Source organism: Pavona decussata, unplaced genomic scaffold, assembly GCF_977016875.1.
Source record: "Pavona decussata unplaced genomic scaffold, jaPavDecu1.1 SCAFFOLD_170, whole genome shotgun sequence".
NCBI lineage: Eukaryota > Metazoa > Cnidaria > Anthozoa > Scleractinia > Agariciidae > Pavona > Pavona decussata.
In genome coordinates, this window is record NW_028145581.1 from 1,052,501 (window position 1) to 1,070,000 (window position 17,500).

The following is a 17,500-nucleotide window of genomic DNA, read 5'->3' on the forward strand; positions in this document are numbered from 1 at the left end:
GTTCAATATTAATACAAGGATGATAAATGGACATGGCATGGGATAATATGCATGTATGGCAGCTAGCACACTGTAGTCAAAACTCTGTACCATGGCAATTTATTAGTGTCCATTGTAACGAGGTAGCTGTCACTGGACATTACTTTATCCAATTTAACCCCTTCCCCTGTATCCCATTCAAAGAAAGCTGAATTGCGAACCCACAACTTTCTGCCATACCCTCTAGAAATATAAAACTAAAGTGATCATAGGGTCTGGTTATATGGCATCTCAAAATATTTACAGAATAAAATACACCCATTATAGTGAAAACTTGCCATGTTATAGGAGCAAGCCTCAGGGTATGCATAAAAATTGGAGTATTACTACATTGTATCGGGAGGTTTTAAGACAAGTTCTTGTTTGTTTAAAAGTGGTCTGATCAATGATATGAAATGTGACTGCAGTAGCTGTAATTCAGAGGTGTTTGTTCCACTGTAGTTTTCTAAGTATTTAAGTTTTTGCAGACTACATGTAACTCAGTAGGACAACCTTCCTATATAATATTTTTGTATTCATTGCCTTCATATTGTAATTCATTTTGAAATTGTATGTTTGAAATGAAGGTAAAGATCCCGGTCATTTTCAATATATAAGAGAGATATAGAATTAACAACAAACGATGGAAATGACCACATGAACATGTTTATCCTCCATTTGCCGCTCACTGTTTTCAGCTTCTCAGTAAAATTGAGTAGCTTTGTATTGAATGAGGGTAATCTTTCATGAGGATGCCAACATCACAAAAGTGATAGGTCCTCAGAGAAGGCTCCTCTAGTAAATTACCAAGAACAAATAAAAACCTAATCCTGGGGGGGGGGAGGGGGGGCGGTACCTAATCATAGAAACAAGAAATGAAAAAATATATATGCAAAAGTTTAAAGTAGAACTAAAAGGATCATAAAATGGCTTTTGACAGTCCACATTTTAAAGCAGTTAGTGACCCTGCTTCCCTTATTGCGGGATCTAATTTGTTCTAAATTTCTGAACTAAAATTAATTGACAACCATTGGCCCCTTTTTCTATAGAATTTTCAGCCAGAATTGTCTTGCACTATTCTCAGCTTTGTACTCGTCTTTTCAAGAAAACTTTAACAGGGATTTCATGTTTGCTGTTTCCTGTAAACACAATACTAAATCTCTTTATAATTTGTTTTAATTGTTTGTTTTTGCAGTTTTATGCATTCTACAAACAAGCTAAAGAAGGAGTCTGTTGTGAATCAAAGCCTGGGTTTTGGGACGTCGTGAAGAAAGCAAAGTGGTTAGATTTTATTGAATTTACTGTAGCATTTTTATAGCTGTACTTCCAGAAAATCAATAACCAGCAATTTACAATCATGTCAGAAGGGCTTAAGATGCTTCATACAGCAACATGAAACTTAATTCCTACCAAATTATGCATTTTGTTGTGGTTGAAAGAAGACATGATTCAAAGCAGGTCCTTGATCTAGTATTTTTTGTTTAACTTTGTGATTAATTTTGATCTTTGTTTGTCACATGAAAGGGAGGCGTGGCATGGGCTGGGTCAAATGTCAAGACAAGAGGCCATGGAGTCTTATGTCTCTGAACTGAAGAAGGTAAGTGGAAATATGTTATGTTTTTAGCCTGGAAAACGGTTGCAGCTCACATCACATTAGGACCAATGCCACAGAGATTTTGCTGTATATTGGCCAAAACAGCTCAAATATATTTTGACAAAGAACCCCTTCTTTAACGTGAAATCGCTTTTAGAGCATTGGGGGGAAAATACAGTATGAAATGATTTCTCCAGGAAAGAACAAAGTAGAATCACTTTTTAGCAATTTTGCCAAAATTTACAGGAGGAACTTAAAAAAAATTGGCCAACTTTTTCAAGTTCTAATCCGTTTCCATCCTAGTCATCCGCAGACAAAAATGATTGATACTGTAGTTTCTGTGCCCTAGTAGGGTTACTTTAACAAAACTGAACCATTATTTTAATGTTCATATCGATACAGATATAAATGATACGTATGTATGTGAACCTATGAATGATTGGTTTAAAAAATTGTGACTTTCTTGAGCAGTTAGATCAAAAGGCAAAGCAAAACCAATAATTTATTGATGGATCAAAGTATTAACTCTGTAGTGTAGCTTAAAGTGCTAATTAAAAGTGAAGCCATGAATTTCCCACTATTACAAAGTATTGGCTCTAGTAAGGAAATTGGAGATTGCACGAGGCAGATAAAAAACTCTTCGATTCTCGGCAAGAATCCAACCCCTGACCTCTGGGTATGATTTGAATGGCATAACATTCATTTGTACCCTTCACAATAATTTATTGGTTGTGGTAACAATAAAAATTATAATTTATAAATTGTCACTGAATCACTCAACCATGCATTTTTCTGGTTGGAGTTAGCGTGACATTTACATGCATTTGCTTCAAATTCTGATTGTTGATTTTGTTGTCTATGTTCAGGTCACGATTACCTTATTATAGGAAATTAACGGTTCATGAAATTAATGTGAATTTTAAAAATTTGAGTTCAGTGCAGTTGCGTTAATTTTTGTTAACGTTAATTTCTGCATCATTAATTAAGTGGTGTGTTAATTTCTACAACCTTAATTTCCATAACTTTCGCCCCAAATTCTCAATACACTTCAGAAAGGAAAAAAGCATTACAGTCGAACCTCCACTAACGGCTACCTCTCCACAACGGCCACCTCTGTACAACGGCCACATTTTTTTTGTGCCGGCGGACAGTCCATACATAAGCTCTTGTTTAAACCTCTCTACAACGGCCACCTCTCTACAACGGCAACGGCCACTAAAGTGCGTCCCCAACTGCCAAAACAACCTCTCGACAACGGCCAGTACAGTTCTTTTTTGTAAAAAACACCTTAATATTAACTGTTGCAGTAATCGACGTATATCTTCGGAACATTACGTTTCTGTATCCATTTTAACGATTTACGTATTTTGATTGTGTTTCATTTAAATGCTGCAGTAAGCATAAATTGTCTACAATAATATAGCGAATGTTGCGAACCTTGTTCGTTTCGTCTTGTTAACATTTTGATTCAAAATATTATTTACGTTTTATTGTGTATTTTATATACATATATATATATATATAATATATTATTTAATATATAATATATAATATATAATATATAATATATAATATATAATATATAATATATAATATATAATATATAATATATTGGATTGCCATTATAGGCTACAGTAAGCATGAACTTGGCACAATAAACATGTTGTACTTTCCGAAAAAAAAGGTGTCATATTACACCCCTACCTCCCCATAATGGCCACCTCTACACAACGGCCACTTTCTTCTGTCCCCAAGGTGGCTGTTGTGGAGAGGTTCAACTGTAATTGTTTTATCAGGGTGGAATCTGCTGGTATCATGGAGACTGCATGTGAAGAACGTTCAAATTGGTTAGATTCCTTTGCTTAACCCCTATGTTTAGGGACAATTCCACGAACATTGTTTGCATTTCGGATTTTTACACTTAGTGTTAAAATACGGTAACTTTTTTCCTGTTGTCTCAACAAATTCTTTTTCTTTGTGTAAGTCGCGTAAATTTCCCTCATTTTGAAATTTTAGCACCTTTTTCGCGTTAATTTTTATTGGGAAGCAATTTTTCCTTCAATTCGCATTAATTTAAGTTGCATTTGTTTTAAAGACCTTAATTAACACAAGCTTTAATTTCTTATAATAAGGTAGTTAGAGTTCTGGGTTAGTGACACTGACATCTAAAACCATGCTCATTTGTTCTCTGTTTTACACTTGTCTGTAGGTAATGCAAAACTTGCCTGATGCAGATGAAGCAGCAGAATTCTCTGAAGTTCTCAAATCCTTTTACAAAGAAGTGTACGAAGGCCAAGACGAACAACTTCCAGCAATTCTTAAAGTCTTTAAAGATGAGCAAGCGCCACAAAACCTTGAGATCAAAGAAGACCTTATAACGTCTAATGAGCATCACGTACCACAGCACAAGAACAGCATACCAAATGGTCACATTGAAATGCTTGACAAGAACGGAGCAGATGAGGAATTGCCTGCAAATATGAATGGATTCCCACATCGAGACAGTTTGCATTATTTGAAAGGATTTCCACATCGGGACAGTTTGGACCTCAGAAACAAAGGAGACAAAGGAGCTTATGATTTGAATGGTTTGCAGTTTTCGCATGGAGTAAATCCGGTGCTTATTATCTCTCCGGATGAATTAAAGGGCTCCAACAAGATGGAAAAGGACGATGACAGTGGATTTCAAAATGAAATATCAGAAGGTTTGCAGGCTTTTTTTTTTAATCCTTTAATTTTGAATATCAAGATGCAGATTCTCTGCACTGTTTTCCAAATGTTTCTTACAGCACTGGAAAAGGAGAATTTCTCAGCCTTATCATCAGTAGGCTGCATCAGTTACTTAATATGTGCATGCAATTTCTAACAGCTCTAATTAATAGTTGAACTTGACAGTGGCATCACGAGGACATCAACACTTTTTTGTTTTATGAAATGTTATTCAGAATCATCATGGGAAGTCTCAGAATCTGAAAAAGTTTGACAGATGTGTTTTATTTGTTTTTAGTTAGTGACACAGGCATACTTAGAAAAAAAAAACCCTGAGTTCTCCCAACAGAAGTCAAACCTATGACCTCCTGATTACTTAAGTTCAGATGCTTTGCATTTCTTTTAAATATACCTTACATTGCCATTCAGATGCTAGTAGTCTACAGGATGCATGCGGTGACTATAATCTACAGTACCGCTCAAAAGTAAGTTACCACCCTCTCACCAGACGCGATTCTCGTCTCGAAAGACGAGAGTCGCGTCTGAAGAGACCAGAGTCTTGTCTCAACGGACGAGAGTCTCGTATCAAGAGATGAGACAGTTGTCTCACGAGAGGCTAAAAAACTGTAATAATTACTAAGACTTGACTCTTTCGCGAGAGTTTGGCAAGAATATCAAGTTGAATGTCAGTGTTGTTGATACAGCAAGATGCCCTTGTCACGCAGCAAGCTGAATTTATAGAGTTTGAGAATCTTGTATCGAGAGACGTGACTCTTGTCTCGCGAGAAACAAGAGGAGCTGGTAACTTACTTTTGAGCGGTACTGTATTGCAGGATAGCTCCCTCAAGTCTCCTATGGCTATAGCTCAGTGATGGGGCATCTGAACTAGTAATCAGAAGGTCATCTAGGTTGAACTCCTGTTGGGAGAACTCAAATTTTCTTTTTCCAAGTACACCTGTGACACTGACTGAAAAAAAATACAGCAACCATTTATTTACCAGGCTCAGAATATAACGTCACATTTCTTTCGCATGAAAAAAATGAATTTGTCGTATATGTGCAGTGCATTTCAACAATGCAGTGCCTTCTGATTTTCAAAATAATTACAGTCGAACCTGTATTAAGCGGTCACCCTCGGGGAATGGCTAAGTGACCGCTTAATACAGGTTGTACAGAATACATCACTTACTTGGTTAAGAAAGTTCGGCAATAAAATGGTACGACAAAGGAGCGCATGGTATTGAAACAGACTAGTAAAACGTTTACGCCACGATTGTGCAGCTCATTAGAAACTCAATTGCCTGGCATGCTATTTGTTACCATATTTAAGTGGTTTCCTTTTACAAAGTTACCGTTTAAAACAGGTCAAGACAATAGAAATCAGCTCGTTCGGACTTAGTTTTGGGTGACCGTGGCCGCTTAATAGAGGTGACCGTTTAATGCAGGTCAGGATTACAGTAATTAAGGGAAGTAATTTTCGGGACTTTGACAACTGAAAGCTTAATAGAGGGTGACCGCTTAAAATACGATGCCGCTTAATACAGGTTCGACTATATTCCTGATATCTTTGTTCTGATTGCAGTTCCTCCTTTAAGACCAAATAGCCCAGATTTACCCATATCTAATGGAAAGAATGGTGTGGTTTTAACCAGTGATGAGAGCGAAGAGGATGAGTTTTGTGACACTTTCGACCCAGAGCATCTACAAGAATTGCAAAATGGGAATCACCATGAAGGGCTGGAACTTAACCTGGAAGACACACTACAGGGCGTTGATTCAGCACAGAATAGTAATAATTCTAACAGTTCGCCAGAACGTGCCACAAACTCAACACTATCAGAGTCAGAAAATTCCGACTCGGAAAGTGAGTTGAAAACTTCACAGTTATTGACCAGTACTCCGTATGCCAAGCATGTGACTTTTGCAATAGAGAGCAGTGATTGTGACAGATCTTCTGTAGTTAAATTGAGCCAATCTGAGGCTGTTGTCAGTGAGGAGTCCATTTTAGAAGTAAATCCAGTCCTCGAGAATGGGCATGGTAGTGATGCTAGTGTAGCTGCATTGGAAGATGATTCATTTACACCTATTGATGATGACAGCCAAAGGCCTTCTGGAATCCTCAAGTCACATCACCCTGTCAGGGAATGTGGTGGCGGGGATGCCTCTCAACAGCCACCGGGGCGGAGTAATGTGAGTCGCACACGGCAAACACAGGGAACAAGGAATAAAGAAGGTAAGCATTTTTGATCATTTACCCTGGTTGGGTTTTTACGTCTTTTTGATGTAAAGCGCATTAGAGCATGTTATGGTCAGTGTGTTATGTAAGTATTTTAGTCAGTTAGTAAAAAATTAGCAGTTGCCAAGGAAAAGGAGCAGTGTTAATAATTTGAAAGAAGATTGTATTCTCGGTTTTCACTGTCACGCCATTGAAAAAAAAAAATCGAAACCATTCCATGAATGACGTCAAGAAATTGACATGGCATAGAGGATAAATAAATAAGGCATCTGTCCAAGTGTCAGGTCTGTGCGGCATTCCGTACTCGAGTTATTTGACAAAATGTTCCACATAAATTTATAGAGCTTAGTATGGAGATGCCATGTTTGTGTCCCTCTGAGGGACACAAACATGGCGGCCGGAAATAGGAAAAAACATCTGGAGTTCACTTTTGCCAGAAAAGAGGTTTGTTTGCCCTTGTGAATTTTCGAATGTTTAGATTAATATTTCTCCTCAAACTTAAATTGTTTAGAATGCTGAAAATCGCCCGAAGAGTCATTTTTTAGATATGGAAAAGCTCTGTCACGGCCGTCCTCCTGATGTCACGCACGATGGAAACTTGGAAATTGAAACTGTTCTATTTTCAATAGGAAGCACGACATCGAGCTAAGAAATTGTGAACAGATATATTTGTAGGTAATCTTTCCTTGAATGAAAGTAAAAATTTTGTAGGCCTCCCAGTTTTGAATTCTAGAATTTGGTGACGTCACGTGAAAACCAAGTATTGTACATGTCTAGCACGTAAAATTTTAGTTTACATGTAATCGACATATAAACTTCTTCCATAAAATCTTCCATAAAAATCTTCCGTTAAATCCCCTTTAAAACAAATCCTTGACATCACAATTCTCCAGCTGCACCATAGTTAACCCTAAATATTAACCTGGTTAATAAACCCAGTAGGAAAAATTGAAAACGAAAACAGTGTTGAAATAAATTCTAAATCAATTGTTTAATGAGAGTGGCACTTTTAAAAGAACAGAGCCTCCTAAGGTGGCGAGAGGAGGCACCATCCATGATCATCTCAGAGGCCCTAAGTTTATGGATCAAATTAAAAAAATTGTTTGGAAAAGTTGGTCTTTAAGGAGAGGGAAAACCGGGGAACCTGGAGAAAACCTTTTGAATCAAGGATGAGAACCAACAACAAACTCAACCCGCATGTGACACTGAGTCCAGGATCTGGACCTTGGTGATTTTGTTGGCAATGAGTGCTCTCACCACTGGACCATCCCTGCTTCACAACCATTTCAGGAACTAGAGCAAGCCACCTCTGTGATGGGGTGGGGTGGCAGGGATATAACCTTTGATGGATTACTAATATCCCATCCAAGGGTAATATAACTAGTAGTAGTCCTTGTTGCTTCAGGTTATGGAAAGTAGAGTGAAGCTTTGATGGCTTGATTTGTCGTCAGGTTTGTTGACATCCTTCACTTTCATCATTGATACCTTAGGTTCTAATAGTGTGAGTGGGGCAAGCCGACTTCCCCGAGGACACAGACGGAGAGGTGATAGCGACAGCGAAGATGAATTTACAAGTGATCACACAAGTGGCCCTGACTACGACTCAGCAGGAGATGAAATCAATGACAGGATCCTGCAAGCACTTGATAGACTACATCAGGACATGAAAAGTGTGCTGAGAAGACTTGGCTCCATGGAGGAGGCACTAATATCACGGCAGGTGGGTCACTTTTGTCTTGCTCCTTTCATTCAGAGGGGTTTAATCAACAACGTCCGGACCTTTAACACAGTAAGTTAAAATTTTAACGAGACCCACATAATGAAAACGCTTTTGACACTTTTATTACTGCACATACGTTCTGTGCATCTCGAGATAGTCGGGTTTTCTATGGGTGAATTGCCTACAAATACAGGGATATTTTTGCACAGTTTAAAACTATGCGGAGAAAGCAGAACTTAGCAAGTGCTCTTGTTATCCAAAAAGAAAATTGGGGGTAACCCTGCATTTTTCAGAGATAATAAAGCTTCATTGTGGAAATACCTGTAAAAAAATGCCATTACATTGCTTTGTATTTTACTGCTTTTTTGGATTATTGTTGCTTAATTATCTCTGAAAAATGCGTGGGTACTCCCAATTTTCCTTTTGGATTCCTATAGCCCATAGAGTCTAAAATCTGCTTTTCCCACGTAGTCCTAAACCATGCAAAAATACTTCTGCATTAGTAGGCATCGTCCTTAAAATACCCATAAATTCAGGAAATTTTACAGATGTTTGTATGGAAATTTTTGGGGAAGGTTTGCCTGGCTCCATACAATTGTCTGATGAATTCTCAGGCTTGATGGAACTATATCTTCACTATTTTAAAGCTCAGATGATGTGAAAGCTCACCTAAAACCTGGATTAGCTCAATTGCCCTTCAAAGAACTGGGCACAGGAGGTGTTCTCTACATTCTTTCTTTACAGTTGTACAAAGTTTTGAAATTTGAAGGTCAACTAATCTGTACATAAACTGCTTTCTTTATAATCACTAGGATGCGACACCCAGATCTGTGGAGCCTTGGTGGAAAGCCTTTATTCCAACAAAACCCCTGATGTTCCTCATTCTCTGGCCATTTATTGTCAACTTCATCTTCTATTACTTTAGACGAAGAAAGGTAAGTTTTCATTTCCTCAATGTTTATGTCATTTGTTGGTTACTGTTCAGTAACAGTCTTTAAAAGACCCCTATTGGGAGAGAGCAAACTGTTTTCAAAAAGAATGCTGCATTAAATTTCAATCACTCACCTCTAAGTGTAACTACCGGTCATAACAAAATCTCTGGCTCTGGTCCTCTGGTCCTAGACATTTCTCATTTGTCCATTTGTATGTGCATTGATCTGTGATAATTTAATAAGTGTAATTGTTTCTTGCAGAATTCACAGAAGACGTAATATTGATGGGGAGTACCGTAAACAACAAATACTCTGTGCACTGTGCACTTCAGCTTCATCCAACAGTATTCTAGACTTGTAAACAAGACTGTTGATATTTTCTTGTGGATGAACAAGTGGTTTGGCTGCAAGGGTTAGCCAAGATGGTTGTGGGACAACTTTCAAGGCAAAAAGAAGTGAGGGTTTAGTTTCCAAGGAAACTGCCATTCAAAAATTGACAGTTTAAGGACGGTGCCTACTTTTGTTACTGCGCATACGTTCTGCTCATCACGAGATACTCGGGTTTCCTAAGGGTGCCTACTAATACACAGATGTTTTTGTGGGGTTTAAAACTATGCGGAGAAAATGGAACTTAGCAAGTACTCTTGTTATCCAAAAAGAAAATTGGGGAAACCATGCATTTTCAGAAATAGTAAAGCTTCAAATATTTGGGAAAAATGCTATACATTGATTTGTATTTTACAGCTTTTTAGAATGTTTTTTTTTTTTTTTTTGGGGGGGGGGGGGGAGGATTCCAATATCCCTTGCAAAGATCTTCTTTTTCCACCTAGTTATAAACTGCACAAAAGTACTTCTGTATTAGTAGGTACTGTCCTTGACAGTGGAAAATTTGGGAAACACATAATTTTACCATCAACTTAGAGTTGTTAATAAAAGTAACTTGGGTGCTACAAAAGTAGCACTGAAAAAAGAAAAAGAAAAACATTGTTTCTGGGAAGGGAAGTGGTTTCCTTGCTTGAAGGACTTTTTAATAGTGTGGCTTCCAAGGCCAACTTGACACACGTCTTTCATGTCAACATGTTAAAGTCTATCCATTTGAATCTTACATACATTTTTAAAGTATACATCAATGTATTCAGTCATTTTTCTGTGATTATTTATGGGCACCTGTGGGTAATAAGGGTATAGAAAATTCTTGACCTGACTATGATCTTTACACATTCATAATTTTCAAATACCAATTTATAACCAAACATTTTCGTCTTTATCAACTCTGATTCAAGACTTTAAGGGAAGGAAAAAAAAAAAACAGGAAATATGCCTTTTCAGTTTCTCAATTTTATTGAAATCTATTTTTTAAAATAGACCACTTGAAAGTGGTCTTTCTTTCTGTGCTTTATTTCAATTTATGTAAATGAACAACTAAATGAAGAAAAGGATGCAAATATATGCAAACATAAACTTTTCCCCGCCGGCAAATGCAACGAATAGAGAATGATAACTAGCCAAAAAAACATCTTGCAAACTTAACATGTAAGTATGGGCAAGAAACAGAAAAGAATATTATTTTTCAGTCCTTTTTACAAGAGTGTTTTGTGCACTGTTTGGCTTGTTACATTTGACAATGTTGCAAAGCTTTTTGTGTGAGAATCAGTTTTGTTTGCAAGCGTATGAATGAAATTAATTTTCATAATAAAATCTATACATGAAGCCTCGCCTTCATAATGAGGTTCAAAGCAACTTGGAAAAATTTTTCATTTGCATGAATTTACGTACTCAATGTGGAATAGGTCCCTTGCCTAAAGAGGTCACATGACTAATGCCTGCAAAAGCAATGCGTTTAAATAATGATAGCAGAACAGAAAGAGTGCATCAAAATTTATTGGAAATCCACAAATCCCAAATTTAAAAGAAAATTCATCAAAGGGAGAGATATTAAGGAACACTGAGTTTTCATGAAATTACAAGGATCTGTATGGCTACCATTTTAGAGGGCATGACTTTTGCCCTCTAACATGGCAGCCAAAACTTCAACTTACTGTTGTCTTACTAAAATTAATGCTTGTCCATCATGCTCAATGTTTTTGTGAGTAATAAGATTGTAAATTAGTTATTCATGCATTTAAAAGAAATCCATTCTGGAGATTTGACCAGATATAAAATAACAAATATTTCCAAAGCAATGCAAATTTTCAAAATGCAGATCCTTTTATTTCATTTGAAACATTACATCCTAATCAGCACTGCAGCTTTAACTTCAAGGAAAATGAGGTCATGTGATCCTTTATGCTAGCTGCCTATTACATAACAGATATTTAACAATAATCCTGCGAAATCATGAGGAGTATCGCCTCATACTAAGCGAACAAGGCCATAGGTCAAGTTGGCTAAAATCGGGATATTCCGCAAGATTGAGCAGGACTATTGTTTTATTATTCAACACATTGATAACAAAGCACAGTCTTATTGCAGAAAATCTGGAAACAATCTATATTTTGCCATTTTCTCCCCAACACATGAAATGATGTATATTGCAGGATATCTGTTGCGTACAGTCAATGAATATTGAGTACACCATGACCATATTTGGGCAGTGTTACAATTTGTTGAATAATAATGATAGATAGGTTGCTAATTTCGAACCATCTAGGACACTGAAAAAGCCAATATGGCAAGTGTACTTCTCAAACTCGTTAATAATGTGTGAAGATGACACAAATGAAATCACTACCGTGAAGGAGATTTGAAAAAGTGATCTTAAATATCATGAAATTTGGTGAATGTTTGCTTTAAATTTCTCCAAAAAACATTAATGGTTTGAGAAGCTATATGAAACGCTTGAAAAGATTGTTGCATCTGCTTTCCAAACACCTCAAACTCAGTAAACAAAACTCAGCCATGCCTCGTTTTTCAAATGTACTTTTTGGTGTTTGGAAATCGGATGAAACACTCTTCCTTGTGCTTGATATAATTATATTACTTCCAAAATCCTGTTTGTTTCTGATAAATATTAAACACTTGGAGATTTCACTGAAATTGAAATAAAAATAAGAAAAGGCAGTAAAGACTTGAAGTCATTAAATATGTATGCAGTCTTTATCAAAGAAGTTGATAACTTTCTGTGCTGTATGGTGATCCAGACTGCAGTCCAGAAGTTCTTCCACAGTAGCCTGCGACACCCTGGATACAGTCTTTAGACCATCCTGTAGTACCAAGCATTCTTTACCAGGGTTAAGAAAAATACTCATTCCATGCATGTGAAATGATTATGATGGCAAAGGGGGTTTAAGTGCTGCCAAAGAGGGTAGCTGACCCACCCCACGGCCATACATAGACTTTTGAAGTTCACCCCGCCCCACCTTATCCTTAACTCAAATGTTTGATCTGTCCCTATGCCTGTAACAGGAAACATTCGGTCTGACACTTGCCTTTTTACAGGAAAGTGTTGTTTAAGAAAATATCCATACAACCCCCACTGACATTTTTTTTGATTTGAACCAGTTCCAACTCCTCTAAAAATTCCAGTCTATCTTCATGTACAAAATACTGATGGCAGACTGATCATAATGGTGGGGGTGACGAACTTGATAGAAATAAACAACAAAGGCTAGAATAACTGAAACATATTTTTAAAAGAATTTTTTTGCCCCATATTTGGGTTTGCAATACAAACCTTGCTCAGGGGCGGAACAAAAAAGAAAAGTTATTCAGTTATTCTAGCCTTTGCTGTTTATTTCTATCAAGTTTACCACCTCGGCCATTAGGATCAGTCTGCCGTCAGTATTTTGTATTTGAAATAATTAACTGATCCAGGCCTACAACAGATCCAGCACCACTCATCGGTTTGTTGCTGTGGTCTTGCAGATTTTAATTATTGTATCTTCATGTAGCCTGCATAATAGATGAAATAGGGGAGGAGCAGGGAGAGCGAGAAAAAGTACCCCCCTCCCCTTTAAACAAGTTTTCTCACTCCTCCCTCCCCCTCCCCAAGAATGCCTGCTACACTGGCCAATCTTCATACTCAACCCTTGTAAAATTTTGGGTTTCTACGCCATTCTACACACTCAGTCTCCATTTTTAAGTTTTCTGGTTGTGCTCCAAAATTCTTGAATGAATTCCTATTTGAGGCACCAAGCATAGAATACAGTTGAATCTCTCAGCAATTGCACTCATAAGCAACTAAGCAGGTTATGCATAGTAGGTGGATGTCTATCATTTATGATTGAAATCAACGGACATTGCCACTGTATACACCATTACTGATACTCCCTTGGTTAAGCAACTCATCTCAGTTGAAGAAGTGTAATAAGAAACCCTTTCTCATTCAACACTAAAGACCATCTTTTTCATCTAGCCTAACAATATACTTGAAAAAGGCATCTCTGAGTCACAGTATTGAAATGAACTGTAGAAATGGTTGATCTACATGTGTTACTTCTCAGCTGAGGGAAGTCATGATAACCATTTTGCCTCAGGGACAGCTAACTTTGAGTTTTAAGTTTAATAATTCTTTGACCATCTATACAATGAAAGAAAGAAAAAAAAGCTGAAAGATGACAGGATAGTAGCAGGGAGAAACTTAATTCTCATTCTAGGGCTACTCTCCTTTCATGAATATAAAACTTATACACTAAAAAAATAATATATTGCACATATAATAAGCCGAGGCTAGCCTATTTACAAGAAAACTTAAAAAGGGGATGATGATTCAATTAATGCTAGTTCGAGTGCAAATAGCTTTAGAGGGTAACATATATATACCCCCCCCCCTTTTCCCTTGATTATATGCCCCTGTACCCTGAGAAGGTAAGAAATTACAATCTTAGAATGAATGAAGAAGTTTAAACCCTAGCTTAATATATAGTAATACTTGAGCTACAAGGATACCATGATTACCAAGTCCTATATTGGCAAGAATGCGAAGAACAACATTGTCACTGACAGTTGAATCTTGCAGCTTCTTCATTCTTTCTTGAATCAACCCTGCCGTTGGTTTACAAGTAACCTTATAACAATGATAACAATGCATCATTATACATTTCTGCAGATGACTTGAAGGCCACCACACCTTGGGGGAACTTGCAGCTTGGAAACCAGACAACCCAGGGATTTACTCCTTGGTGTTCAAAACCCAATTAAGCTAATCCTGGGTTAACATGAACTTTCACTCAAGTTTAATTTTTTCAGAATTTTAAGGGTTTTCAAAAGAATTTTGTCCCTTCGTTTGAATTAGTAAAAATTGATGTAATCACTAAGGATGGTTGTCCAGCTTCTAATTAGCCCATTATGCTTATTCTGGACAGCCATGTACTCTTTTTTTTCCTCTAATTTTTTGTAACATAATTCTTTGGGTACAAATAAAGTTGTTGTTGTTGTTGTTGTTGTTGTTAGACTTAATCGTTCGTTTTGCCTTTAACTTATTTGGAGACCCAGGGGCAACTAGGTTAGGATGAAGGGATTTTCACGAGCAATAGATTTTGTTGTAAACTTTAGCCTATATGAAAATCCCTTCCTCCCGACTAGCTGCCCCTGGGTTTCCGAGGATGACTCAAAAAATTGACTTTTGAAAAAATTTTAGATGATACAGATGAAACCTCGGTTAAGTTTTTGGATGAGCGTTAATCGCTTAATGTGCTTGTATCGTAGAATAAACTTGCATTATTTGTTATGATATCAGTAAAATATAAGTTATTGTTGCTATGTATACTTGTACTCAGCCTTTACCTTAGCAATAGTTATCATACAATCAACACACTCCCTAGCACTGTGGGCGGGAATAAAGCTTGCCTTTCTTCCCAGGAACCTAAAAAGAAATGACAACAAACCTTTCATTTGACAATTTCTTTACCTCTTTGTTTAAGTCCAATCATCATTTTGTTTTCTCAACTTAACGTACGCTTTACCTGCTTTGCAGCGCTGTTAATGCTTGCATTTCGTTAGGTCCCATTAAAGCCGCCACAAGAATAACATAAGCTCGTCGGTGCAACTGATTCAGTCTTTGTATCCTATTAAAAAAGAGAACAATCGATTTAATATTTACAGTTACTACAAAGGCGGATTTATTCCTCAGCATTTTATTCATTCATTTCGGCGTCTTACCTTTCTACGATATCTGGGCTTATTGTAATTTGTTCCGGGTTAGCTTTCAATACCTTGTCCAGCGCAACGACCATAAACGCAACAGAGGAGAGAGGGAAAATGATCACTCCTTCGCCTGTTGTATCCGTGACTGATGTGATACAGAAGAAATATATATTTGTCCATATTTGCTTTAAATCCAAAGGAAGCAAGCTAGGAACATTTTTTGGGGATTTCAATTACCTCTGACTTTATGGTTTTGCCCCAGCAGTCTGTGAATGTCGCTTTCTTCTAAAGATTTGTTGAGTATGACCGGCCAGCTGGGAGGAGAAGTACTATCCGCCATGTTGGCTGTCAGCTTAGCACCTGTCCCAGTCTCGCTCGCCCAGTGGACTTTTTTCGGCACATCGTCGTGTCTCGTTGAAGAAGGCGAGGAATCCCCGAAGGTCAGAAAGCGAAGTTCGACCTACACGATTCATGTATCATACTACCTTGCGAAAGTAAACGACAAGCCTAGTCTGCAACCTTTACTGTTAATTTCCAGCGCCCTGCTGGTAAACAATGGAGGGACCGCTTAGAAGGAGGGACTGGGGGGGGGGGGGGAACTTTAGCTTTTTTGGATGGTTAAAAAAGTATTTATTTTACTTAACCATATCCATTCTCCTTAGAACATATCGATTCTCCTTAAAACAGGAGAATCTGTTTTTGTGGCTGCCTCCGCAAGAACTAACAGATTTGCAAATTTTTGCACCATCAAATACCAGAATCTCGTTTAAAATAGCGAAATGTGATATGTCTTAACATTAACAGTTATATTTATGTGCCATAATTCCGAGATATTTGTATGTAATTAATGACCCGCTTTGTAATTCAGTTTATGCTGCAAAAAGGTTTAATAAACGATCATTATTATTATTATTATTATTATTATTATTATTATTATTATTGCAACGTGGAGAAAGAACGTATTTCTTGTGCCATATGGGAAAGTAGGAAGAGACTTTATTGATCAAATAACATTCCACATTAATAACTGGAATAGCGGCTCCGACAATCAGCACATATGCCTCAAAGCAGCCTTTGTGCTCCTTGCTTTAGGGCTTCAAAAACCAAACGCGAAGTCCAAGGCAAAAGATCACCAAGAGGTCTTGTCTAAGCGCCTTACGCATTGGAGACAAGGTGAAATCAACAAGCTACTACGCGAAGGTAGAATTATTCAAGATCGTATCGGGAAACTCAAGGCATCTGACCCGCCCGATAGATCTAAGGTTTTTGCCAAGCTTGTGCTCGAAGGCCAAATCAACTCAGCGCTGCGCTTCCTGAATGAAACGACCAGCGGTGGTGTGCTAGCGCTAACAGACGAGGTCATGACGCAGCTAAAACAGAAACATCCCATTCCACAACCAGCAAAACTAGGCTCGTTACTCTTCGGGCCGATCGACGATGAGTTTCCGGAATCGGTGTACTTAGAAATTAATGGTGAGATGGTCAGGCAGGCTGCTTTGAGAACAAAGGGAGCAGGAGGCCCCTCTGGGGTTGACGCAAATGGTTTCAGAAGAATCCTCGCCTGTAAGTCCTTTAAACAGTCATCTTTGAGGCTATGTGAGGCAATCGCAACCATGATAAGGACTCTATGTACACAATACATCGACCCTACGACCATAGAGCCCCTGGTGGCTAGCCGCCTGATTCCACTGGATAAAGGCGAAGGCGCTGTCAGACCTATAGGAGTCGGAGAGGTAATTAGGAGAATCTGTGGAAAGTGCGTAATGATGGTCGCCAAAAAGGATGTTGTCGAGGCTAGCGGCTCACTTCAGCTGTGTGCCGGACAAAAATCTGGAAGCGAAGCGGCAATACACGCTATGCATGCTGTATTTGAAGCAGATGACACGGATGCTGTACTTCTCATTGATGCTTCTAACGCATTCAACGCCCTTAACAGAGCAGCTGCACTGCATAACATCCGCGTTCTATGCCCTGTAATCGCAGCCTACGCCATTAATACCTACAGACAGCCAGCTCGGCTATTTATCACTGGCGGTAAAGAGATCGTGTCAGCAGAAGGAACAACACAGGGTGATCCCCTTGCTATGGGTCTGTATGCCTTGAGCATTCAGCCCCTAATTACAAGCCTACAAGTAGCGTCCAGTGTGAAGCAATGCTGGTTTGCAGATGATGCCAGTGGAGCGGGCTCTACAACAGAAATTAAGAAG

General features: G+C 38.0%; 3 protein-coding genes across 3 annotated transcripts in view; 2 read left to right on the top strand and 1 right to left on the bottom strand.

The window, feature by feature from the left end:
• Nucleotides 1–12,316, top strand: part of LOC146464032 (uncharacterized) — a 13,155-nt gene extending 839 nt beyond the window's left edge. Inside the window, exons 3-9 of the mRNA XM_085083827.1 lie at nucleotides 1,214–1,299; nucleotides 1,543–1,615; nucleotides 3,822–4,317; nucleotides 5,904–6,554; nucleotides 8,048–8,277; nucleotides 9,090–9,212; nucleotides 9,471–12,316. Coding sequence (XP_084939953.1) covers nucleotides 1,214–1,299; nucleotides 1,543–1,615; nucleotides 3,822–4,317; nucleotides 5,904–6,554; nucleotides 8,048–8,277; nucleotides 9,090–9,212; nucleotides 9,471–9,488 — 1,677 coding nt within the window. The 3' untranslated portion in view covers nucleotides 9,489–12,316. The remainder of the gene's footprint in view (nucleotides 1–1,213; nucleotides 1,300–1,542; nucleotides 1,616–3,821; nucleotides 4,318–5,903; nucleotides 6,555–8,047; nucleotides 8,278–9,089; nucleotides 9,213–9,470) is intronic.
• On the bottom strand, nucleotides 11,073–15,693 carry LOC146464033 (protein SPO16 homolog). Its single transcript, XM_085083828.1, has 6 exons — nucleotides 15,531–15,693; nucleotides 15,309–15,438; nucleotides 15,113–15,214; nucleotides 14,934–15,012; nucleotides 14,097–14,214; nucleotides 11,073–12,429 (listed from the first exon to the last, which is right to left on the bottom strand). Exons 1-6 carry the CDS (start codon nucleotides 15,631–15,633, stop codon nucleotides 12,287–12,289), a joined length of 675 nt encoding a protein of 224 aa, XP_084939954.1. The 5' UTR covers nucleotides 15,634–15,693; the 3' UTR covers nucleotides 11,073–12,286.
• A 544-nt stretch (nucleotides 15,694–16,237) lies between these two features.
• Nucleotides 16,238–17,500, top strand: part of LOC146464034 (uncharacterized) — a 2,946-nt gene continuing 1,683 nt past the window's right edge. The window contains exon 1 of the mRNA XM_085083799.1: nucleotides 16,238–17,500. This exon is cut by the window's right edge and continues 1,683 nt beyond it. Within this exon, the coding sequence (XP_084939925.1) occupies nucleotides 16,655–17,500 (846 nt within the window). The 5' untranslated portion in view covers nucleotides 16,238–16,654.